Raw genomic sequence first — 27255 nt, 5'->3', positions numbered from 1 at the left:
GTGCATCGGAATAGTCAAGTCTAGAGGTGATGGATGAGGCTTTCGGCAGCAGATAAGTTGAGTTAGGGCAGAGACGGGTGATATTATGAAGGGTGGTATTAGTGATAGAATGGATATGAGATGGGAAGCACAATTTGTGATCAAATATCACACCAAGATTGCGAACAGACTTGGTCAGCCTCAGACAGTTGCCAGCAAGATAGATCGAATCAGTGGAAAGGGACCGGAGGTTGTGGCATGAACCAAAGACAATGGCTTCAGTCTTCCCGATATTTAATTGGAGGAAATTTCTACCCATCCAGTGCTGGATGTTGGTCAAGCAGTCTGATATTATATATAGTACATATTCACATAGCAGAATGGATGGAAAGATTGCTACAAAACAGAAATAAGAGTGTAGAAGTTTAAGGACGTTTCTCAGACTGGTGGAAAGTGAGAAGTGGTGTCCCACAGGGATCTGTGCTGCTGGGACCAGTGCTGTTTACCATGGTTTAGACTCAGAACTTCGAGTATGGTGTCAGAATTTGAAGATGACACCAAATTGGATGGTATTACTAATAGTGTGGGGAATGCACCAAAATACAGGAAGACATAAACAGGCTTGCAAAGTGGGCAGAGGAATGGGGAATGCAATTCAACATTGTGAAATGTGAGCTGGTTCATTTTGGTAGAAGGAATAAGGAGACCACTTATTCCTTAGAAGGGAAGTAATTAAATGAACGAGAGGTATAAAAAGTCCTGGGAAAAAAGACACAAAAAATTAGCAACACAATTTGGACAGGCCATAAACAGTGCAAAGAAAATACAGGGGCTCATTTCTCGAACAGAATACAAATACAAAAGCAGAGAGGTAACATTTACTCTATATTGAAAGTTGGTTAGACACAGTTAGAGCACTGAGAGTAGTTCTGGGCTTCACAATATAAAAGGATATTGATGCACTGGAGAAAATGCTGAAAAGATTTACAAGAATGTTACCAGAATTGAGAGGATGCAACTCGCAGGCAAGATTGAGCGGGCTGGGGCTTGGGCTTTCTCTGGAAAAGGGGAGACTAAGAAAAGACCAGAAAGATATGAAGGAGTTTGATAGGGTAGAAACATAGAAACATAGAAAATAGGTGCAGGAGCAGGCCATTCAGCCCTTCTAGCCTGCACCGCCATTCAATGAGTTCATGGCTGAACATGAAACTTCAGTACCCCCTTCCTGCTTTCTCGCCATAACCCTTGATCCCCCGAGTAGTAAGGACTTCATCTAACTCCCTTTTGAATATAATAGATGATAAAGTGGATAAACTGTTTCCACTTATGGCTGAGTCAGAACAAGGAGATAGAAACATAAGATAGTCACTGACAGATCAAATAAAGAATTAGGAGCAATTTATTTACTCAGAGGGTGGTGAGAATGTGGAACTTGTTGCCACAAGGAGTGGTTGAAGCAGATAGCATTTAAGGGGAGGCTTGATGTATCCAGAAGGGAATAGAGGGATATGGGGACAGGATGGGATAAGATCATTAGAGTGAGAAGAGGTTCGTATGGAGTATAAACACTGGCACAGACCAGTTGGGCTGAATGACCTGTTTCTATGCTGTAAATTCTACATTTGTATGGCAGGGGTGGTTTAATACTCGGGTCGACGGGACCCTGGGGTGGATGATTGCTCAGAACTATGTGGCCCTTGCCCATGATGTGGCACAGCAGGGAGTCCGGGGCCCAGCGTCGGCGGCAGTTGAGCCCAGCGTCGAGGAGGTGCGTGGAGAGGCCTATAAAAGGCACAGCAGGGAGTCCGGGGCCCAGCGTCGGCGGCAGTCGAGCCCAGCGTCGAGGAGGTCCGTTGGAGAGGCCTATAAAAGGCGTGACTTGTGCAGCTACAGGGAGAAGGCAAAAAAGTAGAAAGAAATCAAAAGGTGACGTCACAGCCAAGAGGATAAGTGATTGGCTGGTGATTGGTGAGTAGTTTTTCTTTTTTCTCTTCTATATCAGTGAGTAACTTTTAACATTGTTGTTGCCAATTTAAGTGTATATAAGGGTTAAGTCAAGGCAGGAGAGCTCGGTCGGGTGTTATGCTCCTCCTGTACCATGTGGGAACTCAGGGACACTTCTGGTGTCCCTGACGATTACGTGTGCGGGAAGTGTATCCGCCTCCAGCTCCTGACAGACCGCGTTGCGGAGTTGGAGCTGAGGATGGATTCACTCTGGAGCATCCACGATGCTGAGAATGACGTGAGTATCACGTGTAGCGAGTTGGTCGTACCACAGGGAAAGGGTCCACAGCCAGATAGGGAATGGAAGACCAACAGGAAGAGCAGTGCAAGGAAGGTAGTGCAGGAGTCCCCTGTGGTCATCCCCCTGCAAAACAGATACACAGCTTTGGGTACTGTTGAGGGGGATGACTCATCAGGGGAGGGCAGCAGCAGCCAAGTTCATGGCACCGTGGCTGGCTCTGCTGCACAGGAGGGCAGGAAAAAGAGTGGGAGAGCTATAGTGATAGGGGATTCAATGGTGAGGGGAATAGATAGGCGTTTCTGCGGCCGCAACCGAGACTCCAGGATGGTATGTTGCCTCCCTGGTGCAAGGGTCAAGGATGTCTCGGAGCGGGTGCAGGACATTCTAAAAAGGGAGGGAGAACAGCCAGTTGTCGTGGTGCACATTGGTACCAACGACATAGGTAAAAAGAGGGATGAGGTCCTACGAAACGAATTTAAGGAGCTAGGAGCTAAATTAAAAAGTAGGACCTCAAAAGTAGTAATCTCGGGATTGCTACCAGTGCCACGTGATAGTCAGAGTAGGAATCGCAGGATAGCGCAGATGAATACGTGGCTTGAGCAGTGGTGCAACAGGGAGGGATTCAAATTCCTGGGGCATTGGAACCGGTTCTGGGGGAGGTGGGACCAGTACAAACCGGACGGTCTGCACCTGGGCAGGACCGGAACCAATGTCCTAGGGGGAGTGTTTGCTAGTGCTGTTGGGGAGGATTTAAACTGATATGGCAGGGGGATGGGAACCAATGCAGGGAGACAGAGGGAAACAAAAAGGAGGCAAAAGCAAAAGACAGAAAGGAGATGAGGAAAAGTGGAGGGCAGAGAAACCCAAGGCAAAGAACAAAAAGGGCCACTGTACAGCAAAATTCTAAAAGGACAAAGGGTGTTAAAAGAACAAGCCTGAAGGCTTTGTGTCTTAATGCAAGGAGTATCCGCAATAAAGTGGATGAATTAACTGTGCAAATAGATGTTAACAAATATGATGTGATTGGGATTACGGAGACGTGGCTCCAGGATGATCAGGGCTGGGAACTCAACATCCAGGGGTATTCAACATTCAGGAAAGATAGAATAAAAGGAAAAGGAGGTGGGGTAGCATTGCTGGTTAAGGAGCAAATTAAGGCAATAGTTCGGAAGGACATTAGCTTGGATGATGTGGAATCTATATGGGTAGAGCTGCAGAATACCAAAGGACAAAAAACGTTAGTGGGAGTTGTGTACAGACCTCCAAACAGTAGTAGTGATGTTGGGGAGGGCATCAAACATGAAATTAGGGGTGCATGCAATAAAGGTGCAGCAGTTATAATGGGTGACTTTAATATGCACATAGATTGGGTTAACCAAACTGGAAGCAATACGGTAGAGGAGGATTTCCTGGAGTGCATAAGGGATGGTTTTTTAGACCAATATGTCGAGGAAGCAACTAGGGGGGAGGCCATCTTAGACTGGGTGTTGTGTAATGAGAGAGGATTAATTAGCAATCTCGTTGTGCGAGGCCCCTTGGGGAAGAGTGACCATAATATGGTGGAATTCTACATTAGGATGGAGAATGAAACAGTTAATTCAGAGACCATGGTCCAGAACTTAAAGAAGGGTAACTTTGAAGGTATGAGGCGTGAATTGGCTAGGATAGATTGGCGAATGATACTGAAGGGGTTGACTGTGGATGGGCAATGGCAGACATTTAGAGACCGCATGGATGAACTACAACAATTGTACATTCCTGTCTGTCGTAAAAATAAAAAAGGGAAGGTGGCTCAACCGTGGCTATCAAGGGAAATCAGGGATAGCATTAAAGCCAAGGAAGTGGCATACAAATTGGCCAGAAATAGCAGAGAACCCGGGGACTGGGAGAAATTTAGAACTCAGCAGAGGAGGACAAAGGGTTTGATTAGGGCAGGGAAAATGGAGTACGAGAAGAAGCTTGCAGGGAACATTAAGACGGATTGCAAAAGTTTCTATAGATATGTAAAGAGAAAAAGGTTAGTAAAGACAAACGTAGGTCCCCTGCAGTCAGAATCAGGGGAAGTTATAACGGGGAACAAAGAAATGGTGGACCAATTGAACAAGTACTTTGGTTCGGTATTCACTGAGGAGGACACAAACAACCTTCCGGATATAAAAGGGGTCGGAGGGTCTAGTAAGGAGGAGGAACTGAGGGAAATCCTTATTAGTCGGGAAATTTTGTTGGGGAAATTGATGGGATTGAAGGCCGATAAATCCCCAGGGCCTGATGGACTGCATCCCAGAGTACTTAAGGAGGTGGCCTTGGAAATAGTGGATGCATTGACAGTCATTTTCCAACATTCCATTGACTCTGGATCAGTTCCTATGGAGTGGAGGGTAGCCAATGTAACCCCACTTTTTAAAAAAGGAGGGAGAGAGAAAACAGGGAATTACAGACCGGTCAGCCTGACATCGGTAGTGGGTAAAATGATGGAATCAATTATTAAGGATGTCATCGCAGTGCATTTGGAAAGAGGTAATATGATAGGTCCAAGTCAGCATGGATTTGTGAAAGGGAAATCATGCTTGACAAATCTTCTGGAATTTTTTGAGGATGTTTCCAGTAGAGTGGACAAGGGAGAACCAGTTGATGTGGTATATTTGGACTTTCAGAAGGCTTTCGACAAGGTCCCACACAAGAGATTAATGTGCAAAGTTAAAGCACATGGGATTGGGGGTAGTGTGCTGACATGGATTGAGAACTGGTTGTCAGACAGGAAGCTAAGAGTAGGAGTAAATGGGGACTTTTCAGAATGGCAGGCAGTGACTAGTGGGGTACCGCAAGGTTCTGTGCTGGGGCCCCAGCTGTTTACATTATACATTAATGATTTAGACGAGGGGATTAAATGTAGTATCTCCAAATTTGCAGATGACACTAAGTTGGGTGGCAGTGTGAGCTGCGAGCAGGATTCTATGAGGCTGCAGAGCGACTTGGATAGGTTAGGTGAGTGGGCAAATGCATGGCAGATGAAGTATAATGTGGATAAATGTGAGGTTATCCACTTTGGTGGTAAAAACAGAGAGACAGACTATTATCTGAATGGTGACAGATTAGGAAAAGGGGAGGTGCAACGAGACCTGGGTGTCATGGTACATCAGTCATTGAAGGTTGGCATGCAGGTACAGCAGGCAGTTAAGAAAGCAAATGGCATGTTGGCCTTCATAGCGAGGGGATTTGAGTACAAGGGCAGGGAGGTGTTGCTACAATTGTACAGGGCCTTGGTGAGGCCACACCTGGAGTATTGTGTACAGTTTTGGTCTCCTAACCTGAGGAAGGACATTCTTGCTCTTGAGGGAGTGCAGCGAAGGTTCACCAGACTGATTCCCGGGATGGCGGGACTGACCTATCAAGAAAGACTGGATCAACTGGGCTTGTATTCACTGGAGTTCAGAAGAATGAGAGGGGACCTCATAGAAACGTTTAAAATTCTGACGGGGTTAGACAGGTTAGATGCAGGAAGAATGTTCCCAATGTTGGGGAAGTCCAGAACCAGGGGACACAGTCTAAGGATAAGGGGGAAGCCATTTAGGACCGAGATGAGGAGGAATTTCTTCACCCAGAGAGTGGTGAACCTGTGGAATTCTCTACCACAGAAGGTTGTTGAGGCCAATTCACTAAATATATTCAAAAAGGAGTTAGATGAAGTCCTTACTACTAGGGGAATCAAGGGGTATGGTGAGAAAGCAGGAATGGGGTACTGAAGTTGCATGTTCAGCCATGAACTCATTGAATGGCGGTGCAGGCTAGAAGGGCCGAATGGCCTACTCCTGCACCTATTTTCTATGTTTCTATGTTTCTATGTTTCAATGCTTGGGCTGATTGGCCCTCCCCAGACTGGCTCAGCAATTAGGGTTTTCAATGGTGGAATCATTACCTAGAGTCCCCCGCACGGCAGAAAGTGCCCTATCAATGACAACGGGAGCCCAGTGCTCAGGCGCAAGACTGGGCTGTACTCTGAGCATGTGCAGTGCCAGTGGTGGAGATGGTCTCGGGTGGAAGAGACGGTTCCCCGAGGTGGTAGGAGCTTGTGGGTGCAGGTGTGGAATTGGACCCCTGGGTGGGCTGAGCAGCTTCATAAACTCTCGGTAAAGGCCTCAGGTCCTGAATAAAAGCCCACAGGCCCCGAATAAGAGCCCACTGGTCCCGAGTTTGCAACGTAGTGATAGGCCCCGTCGCTCTAGGTAACTGGCCGCCATGTTGGACAGGGAGGGATCAGGGCTCCTACGTGGCCATCTTGCAAGTGACTTTCTCCCCGGAGACAGACCCAGGCTACAGTGCATGCGCGGCCATCTTGGTACAGGAGCAGAGGGTGGGCGGGGCTTCAGGGTCCCAGTGACCAGGAGAGAAAATCATTGCCTCATTGATTTTATTCTCACTCTGCACGCAGCGGGTGTAGAACTGAACCCAACCTGAGCAAAGGGAGGGAGAAAACTGGGGATGGAGGAATGAAATGATGGAGATGTTACGATTGTGTTTGGATTTCAGCACGAGCAGGGAGGGAGAGTGAGTGGGACAGGGATTTACAGCTTTGGGGAACAAGAGGAAAGAATATTCCATGGAAACTAGGATTGTCTGTCAATTTCTATCCTGTGCTGACCTTTGTAAACTCCTTTTACAAGGTATTAGAAGGGCAGGATTTACAGACGGGAAACGTGAACCAAACATCACATCAAGATCTGACAGAGTCACGCGATTCATCAGGACCTGACTATCTGCGGCCTTTCAAAGTAGGAGAAATGTTTATCTGTTCTGTCTGTGGGAATAGATTTCAAACATCAGTGTGACTGGAAAAGCACCGAGACACACACACCCGAGTGACAGTGTTCCAGTGCAATGACCGTGTAAAGAGCTTTAACCAGTTACACAGCCTGAAAAACATTGCATCATTCACAGTGGGGAGAAACTGTACACGTGCTCTGTGTGTGGTCGAGGCTTCAACTGATCGTCCAACCTCCATAGACACAAGGACACCCGCACCATGGAGAAACCATGGGAATGTGGAGACTGTGGGAAGGGATTCAATTACACATCTGAGCTGGAAACTCATCGACGCAGTCACACTGGGGAGAGGCCGTTCACCTGCTCCATGTGTGGGAAGGGGTTCACTCGGTCATGCGCCCTGCTGACACACCAGCGAGTTCACACTGGGGAGAGGCCATTCACCTGCTCCATGTGTGATTGGAGCATCACGCCTGCAAACCTGGTTTCAATTTAAATTTAAATCCACTCCGTGTATTTAAAAAAAAAATACATACAAGTATACAGATCACATCAAATAATTGGCAAAGGTTTAGAGTCAACAAGATGAACATGTAGCCACACCAAGGCCCAATAAACCAGCTCTGTATTCACAGGAGAAAGTCTGTTATCTAACTCCTCGAGTGACAGAAAGATCGGGACCCTAAGAACATCTAGAATCTGTTGTAAATCTGTTTCAAATCCTCACTGGTACAACCTGTCTATTTCTTTTCAATTGAAGTGAATGGAAGATGAGGAGGGGTTAGAGAGGAGTTAGGGGGGGGGGGGGCTTGGAGAGGAGTTGTAATGGAGGAAATGCAGCAGCCAGTTTGTGCACAGTCAGATCCCACAAACAGCAACGTAATGATGACAAGATAATCCGTTCTCAGTGATGTTAGTTGAGGGATACACATTGTGCAGGACACCATGGAGAACTCCGCCTGTTCTTCCTCAGAATCGTGGCCGTGGGATCTTTTATGTCCAGCTTAGGGACTAGACGGGACATCGGTTCAATGTCTGATCTGAAAGACGACACCTCTGACTGTGCAGCACTCCCTCTGTACTGGCACCTGGAGTCTCGGCCTAGATTATGTGCTCGGGTCTCTGGATTGGGAATTGAACCCCGACCCCCTGACTCAGGGCCGAGAGTGCTACCACTGAGCCAAGGCTGACATGGTCTGTTCCCTGTTCCCATTACACGAGACCGTGCCTGTGTTATTACACTAACCCCACCCATTCATACTGCAGTGGGCCCCAACTCTGTTATTAGAGATTCGGCAAAACATTTGATACAACAACAAAACAACCAGAACTTACATTAATATAGCGCCTTTAACTCAGTGAAACATCTCAGTGCTTAACAAGATCGATATAAAAAAAAAACATTTTTGACACAGCCACAGAGAAAGATATCAGGACAGATTCCCAAAAGGTTGATCAGAGGTAGTTTTTAAAAAGAATCTTGAAAGAGAAGGTGGAGGTTTCGGGGAATTCCAAAACTTGGAGCCTCGGCAGCTGAAGGCACGGCCGCCAATGGTGGAGCGATTAAAATCGGGGATGCTCAAGAGGACAGATTTGGAGGAGCGCAGGGAACTCGGAGGGTTGTGGGGCTGAAGGAGATTACAGAGATAGGGAGGGGCGAGGCCATGGAGAGTTTTGAAACCAAGGATGAGAATTTTTAAATTGAGGCGTTGCTTAACTGGGAGCCAATGTAGGTCAGTAAGCACAGGGGTGATGGGTGAATAAGATTATAGCAATAGGCCCTGACTTGCACACACTATTAGATGAGACCCAATCTTTGTTTTGTTGCACTAGATACTGGCTGTATGACCATCACACTAGATCCAGCATTGTGTTCAGTATAACACTAGAGTCTGCCTCTGTTATTATTGGATCAAACACTGTCTTTGTTACTCTCACAGTGGGCCATGCATTTGTTGTCTGGACCCTGTCTCCACTCTTATTGTGTGGGACCCTGTTTCTGGAATTGTTACACTAGACCCGGCCTCTGCTATGATTGGAAAATAACCTTCTCCTGTTATTCCAGTTCTAGTGCACACTTCTATTATTATAACTATAGATCTTGTCTCTGTTGTATTCACTATAGTCTACTTCTAGTATTGTTAAAGTAGACCCAGCTTCTGTTAGTGTGATACTATCACCTCTTGTTTCTAGTGTAAAACTCAGCCTTGTCTCAGTTATTAATGCACTATACGCTGTCTCTGTTTATGTTACACTAGCCCCTGTCTGTGTTTATATTACACTTGACCCTGTCTGTGTTTATATTACACTAGACCCTGTCCCTGTTTATATTACACGAGATTATGTCCCTGTTTATATTACACTAGACTCTGTTTCAGTTTATATTAGTAGACCCTGTCTCTGTTTATATTACACTAGATCCTGTCCCTGTTTATATTACACGAGGCCCTGTTTCTGTTTATATTACACTAGACCCTGTCCCTGTTTATATTACACTAGACCTTGTCCCTGTTTATATTACACTAAACCCAGTTTCAGTTTATATTACACTAGACCCTGTCTCTGTTTATATTACACTAGATCCTTTTTCTGTTTATATTACACTTTACCCTGTCTCTGTTTATATTACACTAGACCCTGTCCCTGCTTGTATTAAACACATGGATTCACTCTGGAGCATCTGCAATGCTGAGGATGTCGTGAATAGCACGTTTCGTGAGTTGGTCACACCGCAGGCAAATGTTACACAGGGAGATAAGGAATGGGTGACCATCAGGAAGAGCAGTGGAAAAAAGGTAGTGCAGGGGTCCCCTGTGGTCACCTCCCTCCAAAACAGATACAGAGTTTTGGGTATTGTTGGGGGGAGATGACTCATCAGGGGAAGTCAGCAGCAGCCAAGTTCATGGCACCATGGGTGGCTCTGCTGCACAGGAGGGCAGGAAAAAGAGTGGGAGAGCTATAATGATAGGGGATTCTATTGTAAGGGGAATAGAGAGACGTTTCTGCGGCCGCAATTGAGACTCCAGGATGGTATGTTGCCTCCCTGGTGCAAGGGTCAAGGATGTCTCGGAGCGGATGCAGCGCATTCTGGAGAGGGAGGGTGAACAACCAGCTGTCGTGGTACATATAGGTATCAACGATATAGGTTAAAAAAACGGGATGAGGTCCTTCAAGCTGAGTTTAGGGAGCTAGGCATTCAATTAAAGATAGGACCTCAAAGGTAGTAATTTCAGGGTTGCTACCAATGCCACTTGCTAGTCAGAGTAGGAATGGCAGGATAGCTCAGATAAATACGTGGCTTGAGCAGTGGTGCAGCAGGGAGGGATTCAAATTCCTGGGACGTTGGAACCGGTTCTGGGGGAGGTGGGACCAGTACAAACCGGATGGTCTGCACCTTGGCAGAACTGGATCCAATGTCCTAGGGGGAGTGTTTGTTAGTGCTGTTGAGGAGGGGTTAAACTAATATGGCAGGGGGATAGGAATCTATGCAGGGAGACAGAGGGAAGTAAAATGGGGGGGCAGAAGCAAAAGATAGAAAGAAGAAAAGTAAAATTGGAGGGCAGAGAAACCCAAGGCAAAAATCAAAAAGGGCCACATTACAGCAAAATTCAAAAAGAGACAAAGTGTGTTAAAAAGACAAGCATGAAGGCACTGTGCCTCAATGCGAGGAGTATTTGTAATAAGATGGACGAATTAACTGCGCAGGTAGCTATTAATGAATATGATCTGATTGGAATTACGGAGACATGGCTCCAGGGTGACCAAGGCTGGGAACTCAACATCCAGGGGTATTCAACATTCAGGAAGGATAGACAGAAAGGAAAAGGATGTGGAGTAGAGTTGCTGGTAAAAGAGGAAATTAACGCAATAGTAAGGAAGGACATTAGCTTGGATGATGTGGAATCTGTATGGTTAGAGCTGCGGAATACCAAAGGGCAGAAAACGCTAGTGGGAGTTGTGTACAGACCACCAAACAGTAATAGTGAGGTTGGGGACAGCAGGATGTGTGCAATAAAGGTACAGCAGTTATCATGGGCGACTTTAATCTACATATAGATTGGGCTAACCAAACTGGTAACAATACGCTGGAGGAGGATTTCCTGGAGTGTACTAGAGATGGTTTTCTGGACCAATATGTCGGAGAACCAACTAAAGGGCTGGCCATCCTAGACTGGGTAATGAGAAAGGACTAATGAGCAATCGTGTTGTGCGAGGCCTCTTAGGGAAGAGTGACCATAATATGGTAGAATTCTTTATTAAGATGGAGAGTGGCACAGTTAATTCAGAAACTAGTGTCCTGAACTTAAGGAAAGGTAACTTAGATGGTATGAGATGTGAATTGGCTAAAATAGACTGGCAAATGATACTTAAAGGATTGACGGTGGATAGGCAATGGCAAACATTTAAAGATTGCATGGATGAACTTCAACAATTGTACATCCCTGTAAAAAATAAAACAGGGAAGGTGGCTCAACCATGGCTAACAAGGGAAATTAGGGATAGTGTTAAATCCAAGGAAGAGGCATATAAATTGGCCAGAAAAAGCCACAAACCTGAGGACTGGGAGAAATTTAAAATTCAGCAGAGGAGGACAAAGGGTTTAATTAGAAGGGGGAAAATAGAGTATGAGAGGAAGCTTGCTTGGAACATAAAAACTGACTGCAAAAGCTTCGTTAGATATGTGAAGAGAAAAAGATTAGTGAAGCCAAACGTATGTCCCCTGCAGTCAGATTCAGGTGAATTTATAATGGGGGAACAAAGAAATGGCAGACCAATTGAACAAATACTTTGGTTCTGTCTTCATGAAGGAAGACACATAATCTTTCGGACATACTCAGGGACTGAGGGTCTAGCAAGAAGGAGGAACTGAAGGAAATCCTTATTCGTCAGGAAATTGTGTTGGAGAAATTGATGGGATTGAAGGCCGATAATCCCCAGAGCCTGATAGTCTGCACCCCAGAGTACTTAAGGAAGTGGCCCAAGAAATAGTGGATGCATTGGTGATTATTTTCCAACAGTCTATCGACTCTGGATCAGTTCCTATGGACTGGAGGGTAGCTAATGTAACACCACTTTTTAAAAAAGGAGGGAGAGAGAAAACGGGGAATTATAGATCGGTTAGCCTGACATCAGTAGTGGGGAAAATGTTGGAATCAATTACTAAAGATGAAAGAGCAGCGCATTTGGAAAGCAGTGACAGGATCGGTCCAAGTCAGCATGGATTTATGAAAGGGAAATCATGCTTGACAACTCTTCTAGAATTTTTTGAGGATGTAACTGGTAGCGTGGACAAGGGAGAACCAGTGATTGTGGTGTATTTGGACTTTCAAAAGGCTTTTGACAAGGTCCCACACAAGAGATTGGTGTGCAAAATTAAAGCACATGGTATTGGGGGTAATGTATTGACGTGGATAGAGAACTGGTTGGCAGACAGGAAGCAGAGAGTCGGGATAAACGGGTCCTTCTCAGAATGGCAGGCAGTGACTAGTGGGGTGCCGCAGAGCTCGGTGCTGGGATCCCAGCTATTTAAAATATACATCAATGATTTGGATGAAGGAATTGAGTGTAATATCTCCAAGTTTTCAGATGACACTAATCTGGGTGGCGGTGTGAGCTGTGAGGAGGCTGCAGGGTGACTTGGACAGGTTAGGTGAGTGGGCAAATGCATGGCAGATGCAGTATAATGTGGATAATTGTGAGGTTATCCACTTTGGTGGCAAAAACATGATGGCAGAATATTATTTGAATGGTGGCAGATTAGGAAAAGGGGAGGCATAATGAGACCTGGGTGTCATGGTACATCAGTCATTGAAAGTTGTCATGCAGGTACAGCAGGTGGTGAAGAAGGCAAATGACATGTTGGCCTTCATAGCTCGGGGATTTGAGTATAGGAGCAGGGAGGTCTTAATGCAGTTGTACAGGGCCTTGGTGAGGCCTTATCTGGAATGTTGTGTTCAGTTTTGGTCTCCTAATCTGAGGAAGGACGTTCTTGCTATTGAGAGAGTGGAGCGAAGGTTCACCAGACTGATTCCCAGGATGGCAGAACTGAAATCTGAGGAGAGACTGGATTGACTGGGCCTGTATTCACCGGAGTTTAGAAGAATGAGAAGGGATCTCATAAAAACATATAAAATTCTGACGGGACTAGACAGGTTAGAATCAGGAAGAATGTTCCTGATGTTGGGGAAGTCCAGAACCAGGGGTCACAGTCTAAGGATAAGGGGTAAGACATTTAGAACCAAGATGATGCGAAACTTCTTCACTCAGAGAGTTGTTAACGTGTGGAATTCTCAACCGCAGAGAGTTGTTGTTGCATTAGATATATTCAAGAGAGGGTTAGATATGGCCCTGACTGCTAAAGGGAGCAAGGGTATGGAGAGAAAGCAGGAAAGAGGTACTGAGGTGAATGATTAACCATGATCTTATTGAATGGTGGTGCAGGCTCGAAGTGCCGAATGGGCTACTCCTGCACCTATTGTCTATGTTTCTATGTTACGAGACCCTGTCTCTGTTTATATTACCCGAGACCCTGTCTCTGTTTATATTACCCGAGACCCTGTCTCTGTTTATATTACCCGTGACCCTTCTCTGTTTATATTACACTAGGCCCTGTCTCTGTTCATATTACACTAGACCCGGTCTCTGTTTATATTACACTAGACCCTGTCTCTGTTTATATTACACTAGACCCTGTCTCAGTTATTACTGCACTAGACCCTGTCTCTGTTTATATTACACTAGACCCTGTCTCTGTTTATACTGCAAGAGGCCCTGTCTCAGTTTATTGACCCACGACCATGTCTTAGTTATTGCGGCACGAAACAATGTCCACAATATTGGAAATGGTTGGGGAGGAAACAGTGAAAGTAAGAGTCAGAAAACACAAGACTGGAGACAGAAATAAAGCAAATTTCGCTGGATAGTTGCAAGTGTTTCATTCCTTCCCAACCGAAGGACATAACCAGTGAGAGAATGAGAGATTTATTAACCTCACGGCAGGTATAGGTACAGCTTCACTTTTACCATCACTGGCACCAATTATCACACACGGAGGTAAATCTCAGGAGCTTCTGTGTGATGGTGAGGTGATCACTGGACAATAAAGCACAGAGACCGGTGGGGGGCTGCTCATTATCCTCAGTGTGATTTAATCCCCTTTCCCACTGAATACTGGGGACAGACATGGTCACCTTGGTAACGGAATGGTCAGTGTGACATCACTTTCTAAACAAGACCACACAAGACAATGGGTTATCAATAAATGGTAAATGTATTCCACAGTCTTCAATTACATTTTACATAAAAGGAAATAAAATGCTGGAAAAGAATTGCTGAAGATAATAATTTATCTGTGGTATTGACTGGCAAACATTAAGAATGATGTGTTTTGTTTACACACACACAAACATACATATATATATATATATAGCAAAGATTCTGTGTGTGCGCTTTTCAGTTGTTCTGCTACACCAGATGAATACATTTTTTGTGGACTTTTGGACCCTGCGGCAGCCTATCCGGCGGTGCTTGCTGGGTCAGGATATAAAGAGACTGCGCGCTGTTCCTCCTCCCATTGCCTGGGGGAATGGGGCAGATATTTAAAGGGGCAGCGACTCCCCTTTCTCTGTCTATTTATAGTTAAAGGGACAGTCCAATTTATCTTGGGGTGTTGGAGGACTTCACTAACAGAGCTCCCATTAACAGTCACTCCCTTCTGTACTGTGCAGTGATTGTAAAGCTGTCTATTTCAGTGACTTGAGCCTTTCTAAAATGTCTCACTGTTTTTGATGTTCCAGTGACAAAGGTTTCGATGAAAGGTGGAATAAAATTTGTTTCAAAATATTCTGTTCTAACCCTCCCCCAACCACCCAAATTTTAGAACACTTTGCAGTACTGACTGGGAAGTTCCCAAGTTCGATCTGTGATCTGGGTTGTTAGTTGATCTCAGCCAAGGCAGCAGTTCAGGAATTATAATTGTCCTCAGTACCACTGGGCTAAATATGAGTAAAAATCAGCCAGTGTCCCTACTCTTCATACCGATCCAGTGAACTCAACTGGGAAGTGTGTGGATGTCATTTGAGGACAGGATTTAAGGCTGTGATGCCTACCACAGTGGAAATCCTGCTGGCACTCACTGAGTCGACTGATGGTGAGGCACTAGAGGTTAACTACTGTCTGTGGAATTGCACTCAGCCAGATTCAGCATTTTCTGGAGATAATAAATCTCGGACGATGAAAGGAATGTTGAATTTAGACAGTGAGGATGGAGGGAGAGTGTCTAGAATAAGGAATTTACAGCTTAGGGGGGACAGAATGTTCTGTAGAATCTAGAATTGTCTGTTCTGAATTTCTATCCTGTATTTAAAGTAACAATGTTTGTAACCACCATTTATTTGCAGGGTATTAGAAGGGGAGGATCTGCAGCTGGGAAACTCAATCCAAACATCGCCTCAAGATTTGACAGATTCCCAGATTGATCAGGATCACCTTCTCATCAGCCTTTGTAAAAACACCAATCACAGCGGGGAGAAACAGGACACATGTTGTGTATGTGGATACACCTTCAACCAATCGTTCAGCCTGTGAGACTCGTGCACCCACCTGACTCAACACTGTAAATGTGGGGACAGTGGGAATGGATGGTGTTGTACATGGAAAGTGATTCAGTCGTTCATCTCACCAACTGACATTCGAGGAGTTAGATAACAGACTTTCTCCTGTGAATATAGAGCTGGTTTATTGGGCCGTGATGTGTTTACTTATTCATCTTGTTGACTCTAAACAGTCGCTAATTATTTGACGTGATCAGTTTTTATGTACATATTTTTAAAAATACATTTGCTGAGTGGTTTCAAATTTAAATTGAAACCAGGTTTGCAGGCGAGATGCTCCATTCACACATCGAAGGTAAGTGAGATGCTGTGGGGCACACGCTAAGTCCAGTATCTGAAGGTAATTAACAGACTGGGTTTTATGTTTAGTAATCCTGGGCGTGTTATCAACACCTTCCCTGGATACCAAGGCTAAGGGATCAACTCTGGAAGGTATGGGAAATTGGGACTTGCCCCTGAGAGTGACCAAAGGTATAAGAACTAAAATAATCCAGAGTTAGAAAGGAGAAAAGGCCCAAAATGGAGCAGTTGGTAATAGGACATAAATCAGTCTCCTCTTATAGTGGAGACATCAAATATCGACACACTCTGTTATTTGAAATATCAAATCATTAAACTCCAGCCCAGTTATAGGGGTTATTAACATCAGCAGAAACAATCCCCAACTGACAGAATAAACACGATTCAGTCAGGGTGCGATCAGCAATAACAGTAGAATCCAACTCCTGCAGTCACTTGTGAACTCGTCGATATCTCAGCACGTGGGATGACCGAGTGAATCCCTTCCCACATATAGAGCAGGTGAATGGTCTCTCCCTGGTGTGACTGTGACGATGCATTTCCAGCTTACAAGGTTGGTTCAGTTCTGCACCCACTGTGCGCAGATTGAGAATAAAATCAATGAGCTGCTCATTTTCTCTGCTGCATACTGGGCCTTATGTGCTGGCCCAATAGGGTGAGCCCGGGCTGGCCCAATAGGGTGATGTAATGACCAGAACTGTGTGAGTACTCCAGCTGTGTCCTAACTAGTGTTTTACACAGTTCGAGCATAACCTCCAGAAGGAGGTGGGAGTCTGGAACTTACTGCCTGAAAGAACAGTAGAGGCAGAAACCCTCATCATATTTACAAAAATACTTGGATATGTACTGGAAGTGCGTTAACCTACAGGGCTACGGACCAAGAGCTGGAAAGTGTGATTAGGCTGGATAGCTCTTTTTCGGCCGCACAGACATGATGGGCCGAATGGCCTCGTTCTGTGTTGTAAACTGCTATGATTCCATGTCACCAATCCCCTCCTGTCTGATATAATGTTGTGAAGCACAGTGGAAGGCCAGAAGATTGTGAAATTTTTAGAAACCAGCAAAGGACGACTAAAAAAAATGATAAAGACAGAGAAGATAGCATATGAGAGCAAACTAGCAAGAAATATAAAAACAGACAGTAAGTGCTTCCACAGGTATATAAAATGGAAACAAGCAGCTAAAGTAAACACTGTTCCCTTAGAGGATGAGACTGGAGAATTAATAACGGGAAACACGGAAATGGCAGAGATTATGAACAAATATTTTGTATTGGACTTCAAGGTAGAGGACACTAAAAACATCCCAACAGTTGATAATCAAGGAGCTATTGTGGTGGTGAGGTGGGGGGGGGACTTAAAACAGTCACTATCACTAGAGATAAAGTACTCAGCAAACAAATGGGACTAAAGCTCGACAAGTCCCCTGGACCTGATAGCTTGCATCCTAGGGTCTTAAAAGAAGTGGATGCAGAGATACTGGATGCACTAGTGGATAGTGGTTGTAATCTACCAAAATTCCATGAATTCTGGAGAGGTCCCAGCAGACTGGAAAACTGCAAATGTAACACCCCTATTCAAGTAAGGAGGGAGGCACAGAGCAGGAAACCATAGACCAGTTAGCCTACCATCTCAGTGGGAAAATACTGGAGTCCAGCATTAAGGAAGTAGTAGCAGGACATTTAGAAAATCATACTGCAGTCAGGCAGTCAGCATGGTTTTATGAAAGAGAAATCATGTTTTGACAAATTTGCTGGAGTTGTTTGAAGATGTAACGAGCAGAGTGGATAAAGGAGAATCAGTTGATGTTGTATATTTGCATTTCCAGGAAGCATTCGAGAAGGTGTCACACAAAAGGTTACTGCACAAGGTAAGAGCTCAAGGGGTTGGGGGCAAGATATCAGAATGGATAGAGGTTTGGCGACCTAACAGAAAACAGAGTCAGCATAAATGGGTCATTTTTCGGTTGGCAAACTGTAACTAGTGGGGTGCCGCAGGGATCAGTGCTGGGGCTTCAACTTTTTACAATTTATATTAATGACTTGGATGAAGGGACTGAGTGTAACATAGCCAAATTTTCTGATGATACAAAAATAGGCGGGAAAGCAAGGAGGAGGACGCAAAGAATCTACAAAGGGATATAGATAGCCTCAATGAGCGGGCAAAAATCTGGCAGATCGACTATAATGTGGTAAAATGTCAGGTTAGCTCCTTTGGTAGGAAAAATAAAAAAGCAAATTATTATTTAAATGGAAATTATTACAAAATGCTTTAGTCCAGAGGGATCTAGGGGTTCTTGTACATGAAACTCAAAAGATTAGCATGCAGGTAAAGCAAGTAATCAGAAGGCAAATGGAATGCTGGCCTTTATTGCAAGGGGGATAGAGTATGAAAGTAGGGAAGTCCTGCTACAATTGTACAGGGTATTGGTAAGACCACACCTGGAGTACTGTGCACAGTTTTGGTCTGGACTTGTCTCCATTCCCGTGCCGAGGGGATTGCTACACCAGACGGGAGGGGCAACATTTGGGGACACGGATTCCCCACTAATTCCCATTCCCCTTCTTTCTGGTGGATAATGGAGGGGCCACTGTGTGTAATGTGCAAGTCAGTAAGAATTATCAGCAAGCTCTTTCTAATTGGAGATTTTATTCAGTGGAAACTTTCACACACTATTGTAGATTTTGTACCAAAGATCAGTTTAGGATTAAAGTAAAAGTTCATAATTTTATTGCAAACTAACTTTCTGTTGAGAGTCGCTGAATTAAGGGGAAAGATAACACACAGCGTTTCTTAAATGGACACTGCAGCCCCGAGAACACAATCAGCAATATATCCAGAATATTAAAGTCCAGCCCAGTTATCGGGTTATTATCAGCAGAAACAAACCCCAACTGTCAGAATGAACATGGTTCAGTCGGGATGTGATTAACAGCAGCAATAACAGCAGATTCCAACTCCTGCAGTCACTTGTGAACTCGCTGGTGTGTCAGCAGGTCGGATGTACAAGTGAATCCTTTCCCACACTCAGAGCAGGTGAACAGCCTCTCCCCAGTGTGAACTCGCTGGTGTATCAGCAGGTTGGATGACTGACTGAATCCCTTCCCACACTCAGAGCAGGTGAACGGCCTCTCCCCAGTGTGAATTCGCTGGTGTCTCAGCAGGTGGAATGAATGAGTGAATCCCTTCCCACACTCAGAGCAGGTGAATGGCCTCTCCCCAGTGTGAACTCGCTGGTGTCTCAGCAGGTGGGATGATGTAGTGAATCCCTTCCCACATTCAGAGCAGGTGAATGGCCTCTCCCCAGTGTGAACTCGCTGGTGAGCTACAAGGTGGGATGACTGAGTGAATCCCTTTCCACACTCAGAGCAGGTGAACGGCCTCTCTCCTGCGTGAACTTGCTGGTGTATCAGCAGGTTGGATGACTGAGTGAATCCCTTCCCACACTCGGAGCAGGTGAATGGCCTCTCCCCAGTGTGAACTCGCTGGTGAGCTACAAGTTTGGATGACCGAGTGAATCCCTGCCCACACACGGAGCAGGTGAATGGCCTCTCTCCAGTGTGAACTCGCTGGTGAACTACAAGGTCAGATGACTGAGTGAATCCCTTCCCACACTCAGAGCAGGTGAACGGCCTCTCCCCAGTGTGAACTCGCTGGTGTCTCAGCAGAGTGGATGGCTGACTGAATCCCTTCCCACACACTGGGCAGGTCAATGGCCTCTCCCCAGTGTGATTGCGTCGATGAATTTCCAGCTCAGATGGTGATCTGAATACCTTCCCACAGTGACCACATTTCCATGGTTTCTCCATGGTGCGGGTGTCCTTGTGACCCTCCATGGTTGGACGATGGGTTGAAGCCTCGCCCACGCACAAAACACGTTTACAGTTTCTCCGCGCGGTGAATGGTGCGATGTTTTTTCAGGCTGTGTAACTGGTTAAAGCTCTTTCCACAGGCAGTGGAACACTCACTCGGGTGTGTGTGTGTCTCGGTGCCTTTCCAGTCACACTGACATTTGAAATCTTTTCCCACAGGCAGAACAGGCAAACATTTCTCCTTCCACTTTCAAAGGCCAATGATATTCAGGTCCTGAAGAATCGATTGACTCCGTCAGATCTTGATGTGATGTTTGGTTTGTGCTTCCTGTCTGAAAATCTCCCCTTCCAATATTCTGTAAAAGGAGATAATAAAACTCATCGCTGTCAGTACAAGACAGAAATTCAGAATAGACAATCTAGGGACCAAGTTTCAACAGGAGTTGCTCCTATTTTTTTGGAACAACGAGTTTTTTTTTGAGTATCCTAGAAATCGCAATTCTCCCCATTTAGTTTGCTCCAGTTTCAGTCGGTTAGTTCAGCTTTTTTTTAGTTCAGTTTCTTTTTGGTTCAGTTTTTTTTTTCCAAAAGAAGGCGTTACCAGCCACTTACGCCTGTTTTGGCCATTTAAATAAGTTTAGACAGCGAAAAGTTACTCCAAACTAACTTAGACCTGAGTAAATGTCCACTTTGATATGCTCAGAAAAACCTTGCGGACACTTTAGCAATCAGGCGCAGGTAGCCAGAGTTAAGGGGAGGGGGAAGTGAAGTTAGAGGGAAGTTAGAGGATTTTCCAAAGCATTAAACATTTCACTTTTAAAAATAAAGAACCATCATCAATAATAAATGATCAATAAATCAATCAATAAATAAAATAAATCAATAAATCAATAAATAAAAAATTAGAAGTTCCTACCTCACCTACTGCAGCACCTATGCGTTGGGGAGCACCGGGAGCCCTCCAGCAGCACACGGCCCACACTCAGCCCTGCCTGCCTGCCTGATTACATTTTCAAGGGGAAGAGCTCGGGTGTGCCCCGCCGCCGAGGAGGTGGTCCGTTGGGGCCCGCTGCCGAGGAGGTGGTCGGGCGGCCCCATCGTGGAGGAGGTGTTTAGGTGGGCCGGCGAGGAGGCCTTGAGGTAAGAGCAGTGGTGGCGAGGTGAGGCCCAAGGTTGGGCAGCTGGAATTAGAAAGCAAAAATCAAGAAAGTGAGTTTGAAGGAGAGAGGAAACGAGCAGGAAAAAAGGGTAAAAAAAACAAACTTAAAGGCACTTTGTCTAAATGCACGTAGCATTTGTAACAAAATAGATATATTGAGACAAATGGGTATGATCTGATAGCCATTACAGAGACGTGGTTACAAGGACCGGTAATTAAATATTCAGGGGTGCTTGACAATCCGGAAGGACAGACAGAAAGGAAAAGGGGGTGGGGTAGCTCTATTGATAAAGGATGGAATCACTGCAATAGTAAGAAATGATACTGTGTCAAATGATAAGGATGTTGAAACAGTTTGGGTGGAGATAAGGAACAATAAGGGGAAAAAGTCACTGGTGGGCATAGTCTATAGGCCCCCGAACAGTAGCAACTCTGTTGGTCGGAGCGTAAACCAGGAAATAGTGGGGGCTTGTAAAAAGGGAACAACAATAATCATGGGTAATTTTAATCTCCATATTGGTTGGATAAATCAAATTGGTCAGGGCAGCCTTGAGGAGGAGTTCATGGAGTGCATAAGGGACAGGTTCCTTGAGCAGTATGTAACAGAACCAACCAGGGGGCAGGCTATCTTAGATCTGGTCCTGTCTAATGAGACAGGATTAATAAACAATCTCCTAGTAAAGGATCCCCTCGGAATGAGTGATCAGAGCATGACTGAATTTCAAATTCAGATGCAGGGTGAGAAAGTTGGATCTCTAATCAGCGTACTAAGCTTAAATAAAGGAGACTATGAAGGTATGAGGGCAGAGTTGGGTAACTTGGACTGAGAAAATAGATTAAAGTGCAGGACGGTTGATGAACAGTGGTGTACATTTAAGGAGATATTTCACAACTCTCAAGAAAAATCGATTCCAGTGAGGAGGAAAAGGTGCGAGAGAAAATAGAGCCATCCATGGCTAATTAAAGAAATAAAGGCCATTATCCATTAAAAACAAGGGCATACAAAGTGACCAAATCTAGTGGGACGACAGAAAACTGGGAAGCTTTTAAAAACCAGCAAAGAATAACTAAAAAATGAGTAAGAAAGGGAAGATAGACTGTGAAAGTAAACTAGCACAAAATATAAAAACAGATAACAAGAGTTTCTATAGGTATATAAAAAGGAAAAGAGTGGCTAAAGTAAATGTTGGTCCTTTAGAGGACGAGACCGGGGAATTAGTAACGGGGAACAGGGAGATGGCAGAAACTCTGAACAAATATTTTGTATCGGTCTTTACGGTAGAGGACACTAATATTCCAACAGTGGATAGTCAAGGGGATACAGGGGGGGAGGAACTTAACACAATCACTAAGGAGGTGGTACTCAGTAAGATAATGGGATTAAAGGCAGATAAAACCCCTGGACCTGATGGCTTGTATCCTAGAGTCTTAAGAGAAGTAGCGGCAGGGATTGTGGATGCATTGGTTGTAATTTACCAAAATTCCATGGATTCTGGGGAGGTCCCAGCAGATTGGAAAACTGCAAATGTAATGCCACTATTTCAAAAAGGAGGCAGACAAAAAGCAGGAAACTATAGACCAGTTAGCCTAACATCTGTGATTGGGAACATGTTGGATCCATTATTAAAGAAGCAGTAGCAGGACATTTGCAAAAGCAAAATTCAGTCATGCAGAGTCAGCATGGATTTATGAAGGGGAAGTCATGTTTGACAAATTTGCTGGAATTCTTTGGGGATGTAATGAACCGGGTGAATAAGGGGGAACCAGTGGATGTGGTGGATTTGGACTTCCACAAGGCATTTGACAAGGTGCCACATAAAAGGTTACTGCACAAGATAAAAGTCCACGGGGATGAGGGTAATATATTAGCATGGATAGAGGATTGGCTAACTAACAGAGAACAGAGAATCAGGATAAATGGTTCATTCACTGGATGGCAACCAGTAACTAGTGGGGTGCCACAGGGATCAATGCTGGGACCCCAACTATTTACATTCTATATTAACGACTTGGAAGAAGGGACTGAGTGTAACGTAGCCAAGTTTGCCGACGATACAAAGATGGGAGGACAAGTAAAATCTGCAAAAGGACACAGACAGGCTCAGTGAGTAGGCAAAAATTTGGCAGATGGAGTATAATGTTAGAAAGTGTGATGTCATGCACTTTGGCAGAAAAAAAATCAAACAGCAAGTTATTATTTAAATGGAGACAGATTGCAAAGTGCCGCAGTACAGTGGGACCTGGGGGTACTTGTGCATGAAACACAAAAGGATAGTATGCAGGTACAGCAAGTGATCAGGAAGGCTAATGGAATGGATTATAAAAGCAGGGAAGTCTTGCTACAGTTGTACAACGTATTGGTGAGGCCACACCTGGAATACTGCGTGCAGTTTTGGTTTCCATATTTATGAAAGGATATACTTGCTTTGGAGACAGTTCACAGAAGGTTCACTAGGTTGATTCCATGGATGAGGGAGTAAGGTTGAGTAGGTTGGGCCTCTACTCATTGGAATTCAAAAGAATGAGAGGAGATCTAATCAAAATGTATTAGATATAAGGGGGCTTGTAAAGGTGGATGCAGAGAGGCTGTTTCCACTGATGGGGGAGACTAGAATTGGAAGGCATGATCTTAGAATGAGAGGCCGCCAATTTAAAAGAGAGATGAGGAGAAATTTCTACTATCAGACGGTTGTAAATCTGTGGAATTCACTGCCTCAGAGAGCTGTAGAAGCTGGGACATTGAATAAATTTAAGACAGAAATCGACAGTTTCTTAAACGATAAGGGGAGATAAGAGGTTATGGGAATCGGGCAGGGAAGTGGAGCTGAGTCCAAGATCAGATCAGCCATGATCTTATTGAATGGCGGAGCAGGCTCGAGCAGCTGTATGGCCTACTCCTGCTCCTATTTCTTATGTTCTTATAAGGTGCTGACTCTGGCTGGGTTCAGTTCTACACTCACTGGTTCTCCTCCCCTGAAGGTGCTGACTCTGTCTGGGTTCAGTTCTACACTCACTGGTTCCCCTTCCCTGAAGGTGCTGACTCTGTCTGGGTTCAGTTCGACACTCACTGGTTCCCCTCCCCTGAAGGTGCTGAGTCTGTCTGGGTTCAGTTCTGCACTCACTGGTTCCCCTCCCCTGAAGGTGCTGACTCTGGCTGGATTCAGTTCCAGACACTGACATCATTCACTTTGTTCCTGCACCAACATGGCCGCGCATGCGCTTTGCTACTCACTGAATATTGATGGCAGACCGTTGAACCTGACTTCCTACACCAAAATGTCCGCCATTAGATGGGCCTGTGACCGGGAGAAAGCCCCGAAGCTGCAACCGCCGATATTCCGGTTATTATTTCGGGCTTGTGGCGGGCACCGGTTGTTTATGAAGCCTCGCCGGCTCCCCGCTGGTTCATTACTCCGCTCTGCACCGATGAAAAGGACACTTCTGAGGAGCGTGCGGAAAACATACTGCCTCCGCCATTACCCGCACCGCACATGCTCCAAAGCCCCTCCCACCCAGGACCCGCGCCTGCGCACTGAGCTCCTGTAGTCTGGGGGCGGCTCATTCTTCCCCGCGGGACATGCTGGGTACATATGACCATGAGAAATAGGAGCAGGAGTGGGCCACCCGGACCCCCGGGCCTGCTCCCCATTCAATAAAATCATGGCTGATCTGATCATAGAGTCAGCTCCACATCCCTGCCCGCTCCCCAGAGCCCTTTACTCCCTTATCGCTCAAAAATTTGTCCATCTTTGCCTTAAATATATTCAATGAACCAGCCTCCACTGCTCTCTAGGGCAGAGAATTCCATATATTTACAACCCTCCGAGAAAAGAAATTCCTCCTCATCTCAGTTTTAAATGGGCTGAGGAGAAAGGCTGCATTTGTGAATAGAACAGGATTTACTGTGATTGCATTGGACACTGAAACATTCTGGCAACTCTTGTTCATTTCTGATGATCTTAATAACCCTTATACCTGAGCTGGAAATTGATATCCTGTATAAATATTGAATAAATTATCTGTGTTTGAAACACAGTGTTTCGAATATTTGATTGCTCCGTGATCACAGGAGACCAATTGATGTTTCATTTTAGTGCTTTTTCTTAATCTAACATATCACTTCTTACCGAGTTTGCCTTCTATCATTTAAACCCCAAACTTGTTCTGTTTGAGGTCCTACAAGACGAATTTATGGAGCTAGGAGCTAAATTAAAAAGTAGGACCTCAAAGGTAGTAATCTCAGGATTGCTACCAATTCTATGTGCTGGTCAGAGTAGGAAACGCAGGATAGCTCAGAGGAATACGTGACTTGAGGAGTGGTGCAGAAGAGAGGGATTCAAATTCCTGGAATATTGGAACCGGTTCTGGGGGAGGTGAGACCAGTACAATTGATCTACACCTGGGAAGGACCAGAACCAATGTCCTCGGGGGAGTGTTTGCTAGTTCTGTTGGGGAGGGGTTAGACTAATATGGTTGGGGGATAGGAACCTATGCAGGGAGGCAGAGGGAAGTAGAATGCGGGCAGAAGCAAACCCATTGTAAATGTCAACAATTGTATTTAAGTGTTGTTCAGAGGGCAGTGTCATTAATTTAGAATTTTTTTTACATCAACAACAATACCAGGAATCAGAGCGTGTAGATAAATGGAGTAGGATTCAAGAGTAGAAAGAAGAAAAGTAAAAGTGGAGGGCAGAGAAACCAAAGACAAAAAGCAAAAAGGGCCACATTACAGCAAAATTCTTAAGGGGCAAAGTGTGTCGGAAAGACAAGCCTGAAGGCTCTGTGCCTCAATGTGAGGAGTATTCATAATAAGGTGGACGAATTAACTGCACAGATAGCTGTTAACAGATATGATGTAATTGGCATCACGGAAACATGGCTCCAGGGTGACCAAGGCTGGGAACTCAACATTCAGGGGTATTCAACATTCAGGAAGGATAGACAGAATGGAAAAGGAGGTGGGGTGGCGTTGCTGGTTAAAGAGGAAATTAACGCAATAGTAAGGAAGGACATTAGCTTGGATGATGTGGAATCAGTATGGGTCAAGCTACGGAATACAAAAGGGCAGAAAACGCTAGTGGGAGTTATGTACACACCACCAAACTGTAGTAGTGAGGTTGGGGGCAGCATCAAATAAGAAATTAGGGATGCGTGCAATAAAGGTACAGCAGTTATCATGGGAGACTTTAATCTGCATATTGATTGGGCTAACCAACCCGGTAGCAATGCAGTGGAGGCGGATTTCCTGGAGTCTTTTACGGATGGTTTTCGAGACCAATATGCCGAGGAACCAACTAGAGGGCTGGCCATCCTAGGCTGGGTGATGTGTAATGAGAAAGGACTAATTAGCACTCTTGTTTGCGAGGCCCCTTGGGAAAGAGTGACCATAATATGGTAGAATTCTTTATTAAGATGGAGAGTGACACAGTTAATTCAGAGACTAGGGTCCTGAATTTAGGAAAGGTAACTTCGATGGTATGGGACATGAATTGGCTAGAATAGACTGGTGAATGATACTTAAAGGGTTGTCGGTGGCTTGGCAATGGCAAACATTTAAAGATCACATTGATGAACTTCAACAATTGTACATCCCTGTCTGGAGTAAAAATAAAATGGGGAAGGTGGCTCAACCGTGGCTAACAAGGGAAATTAAATAGAGTGTTCAATCCAAGGAGGAGGCATATCAACTGGTCAGATAAAGCAGCAAATCTGAGGACTGGGAGAATTTTATAATTCAGCAGAGGAGGACAAATGGTTTAATTTGGAGGCGGAAAATAGAGTTTGAGAGGAAGCTTGCTGTGAACATAAAAACGGGCTGCAAAAGATTCTATAGATATGTGAAGAGAAAAAGATTAGTGAAGACAAACGTAGGTCCTTTGCAGTCAGATTCAGGTGAATTTATGATGGGGAACAAAGAAATGGTGGACCAGTTGAACAAATACTTTGGTTCTGTCTTCATGAAGAAAGATACCAATAACCTTGTGGAAATACTAGCGGACCGAGGGTATAGTGAGAAGGAGGAGCTGAAGGAAATCCTTATTAGATGGGCAATTGCGTGAGGGAAATTGATGGGATTGAAGGCAGATAAATCCCCAGGGCCTGATAGTCTGCATACCAGAGTACTTAAGGAAGTGGCCCTAGAAATAGTGGATGCATTGGTGATCATTTTCCAACCATCTATCAACTCTGGATCAGTTCCTATGGGCTGGAGGGTTGCTAATGCAACACCACTTTTTTAAAAAGGCGGGAGAGAGAAAACGGGTAATTATAGACCAATTAGCCTGACATCAGTAGTGGGAAAAATGTTGGAATTCATTATTAAAGATAAAATAACAGCGCATTTGGAAAGCAGTGAAAGGGTCAGTTCAAGTCAGCATGGATTTATGAA

General features: G+C 44.9%; 1 protein-coding gene across 4 annotated transcripts; it reads right to left on the bottom strand.

Annotated features, from left to right (window-relative positions):
• Nucleotides 1-18525: 18525 nt before the first annotated feature.
• LOC139254487 (zinc finger protein 239-like) lies at nt 18526-24343 on the bottom strand. Of its 4 annotated transcripts, XM_070873704.1 has the most exons (4): nt 24100-24343; nt 20625-20889; nt 18977-20064; nt 18526-18892 (listed from the first exon to the last, which is right to left on the bottom strand). In XM_070873704.1, the coding sequence occupies exons 3-4, from the start codon at nt 19730-19732 to the stop codon at nt 18863-18865; spliced, it is 786 nt and encodes a 261-aa protein (XP_070729805.1). In that variant the 5' UTR covers nt 19733-20064; nt 20625-20889; nt 24100-24343; the 3' UTR covers nt 18526-18862. The 4 variants fall into 4 exon arrangements, with proteins under 4 accessions (XP_070729805.1, XP_070729801.1, XP_070729804.1 ...); XM_070873700.1 differs by having other exon boundaries at nt 18526-20064; XM_070873703.1 differs by having other exon boundaries at nt 18526-20064; nt 20630-20889.
• Nucleotides 24344-27255: the final 2912 nt, after the last annotated feature.

Source organism: Pristiophorus japonicus, unplaced genomic scaffold, assembly GCF_044704955.1.
Source record: "Pristiophorus japonicus isolate sPriJap1 unplaced genomic scaffold, sPriJap1.hap1 HAP1_SCAFFOLD_553, whole genome shotgun sequence".
Classification (NCBI taxonomy): Eukaryota; Metazoa; Chordata; class Chondrichthyes; family Pristiophoridae; genus Pristiophorus; species Pristiophorus japonicus.
This window is presented reverse-complemented; position numbering and strand designations above follow the sequence as displayed.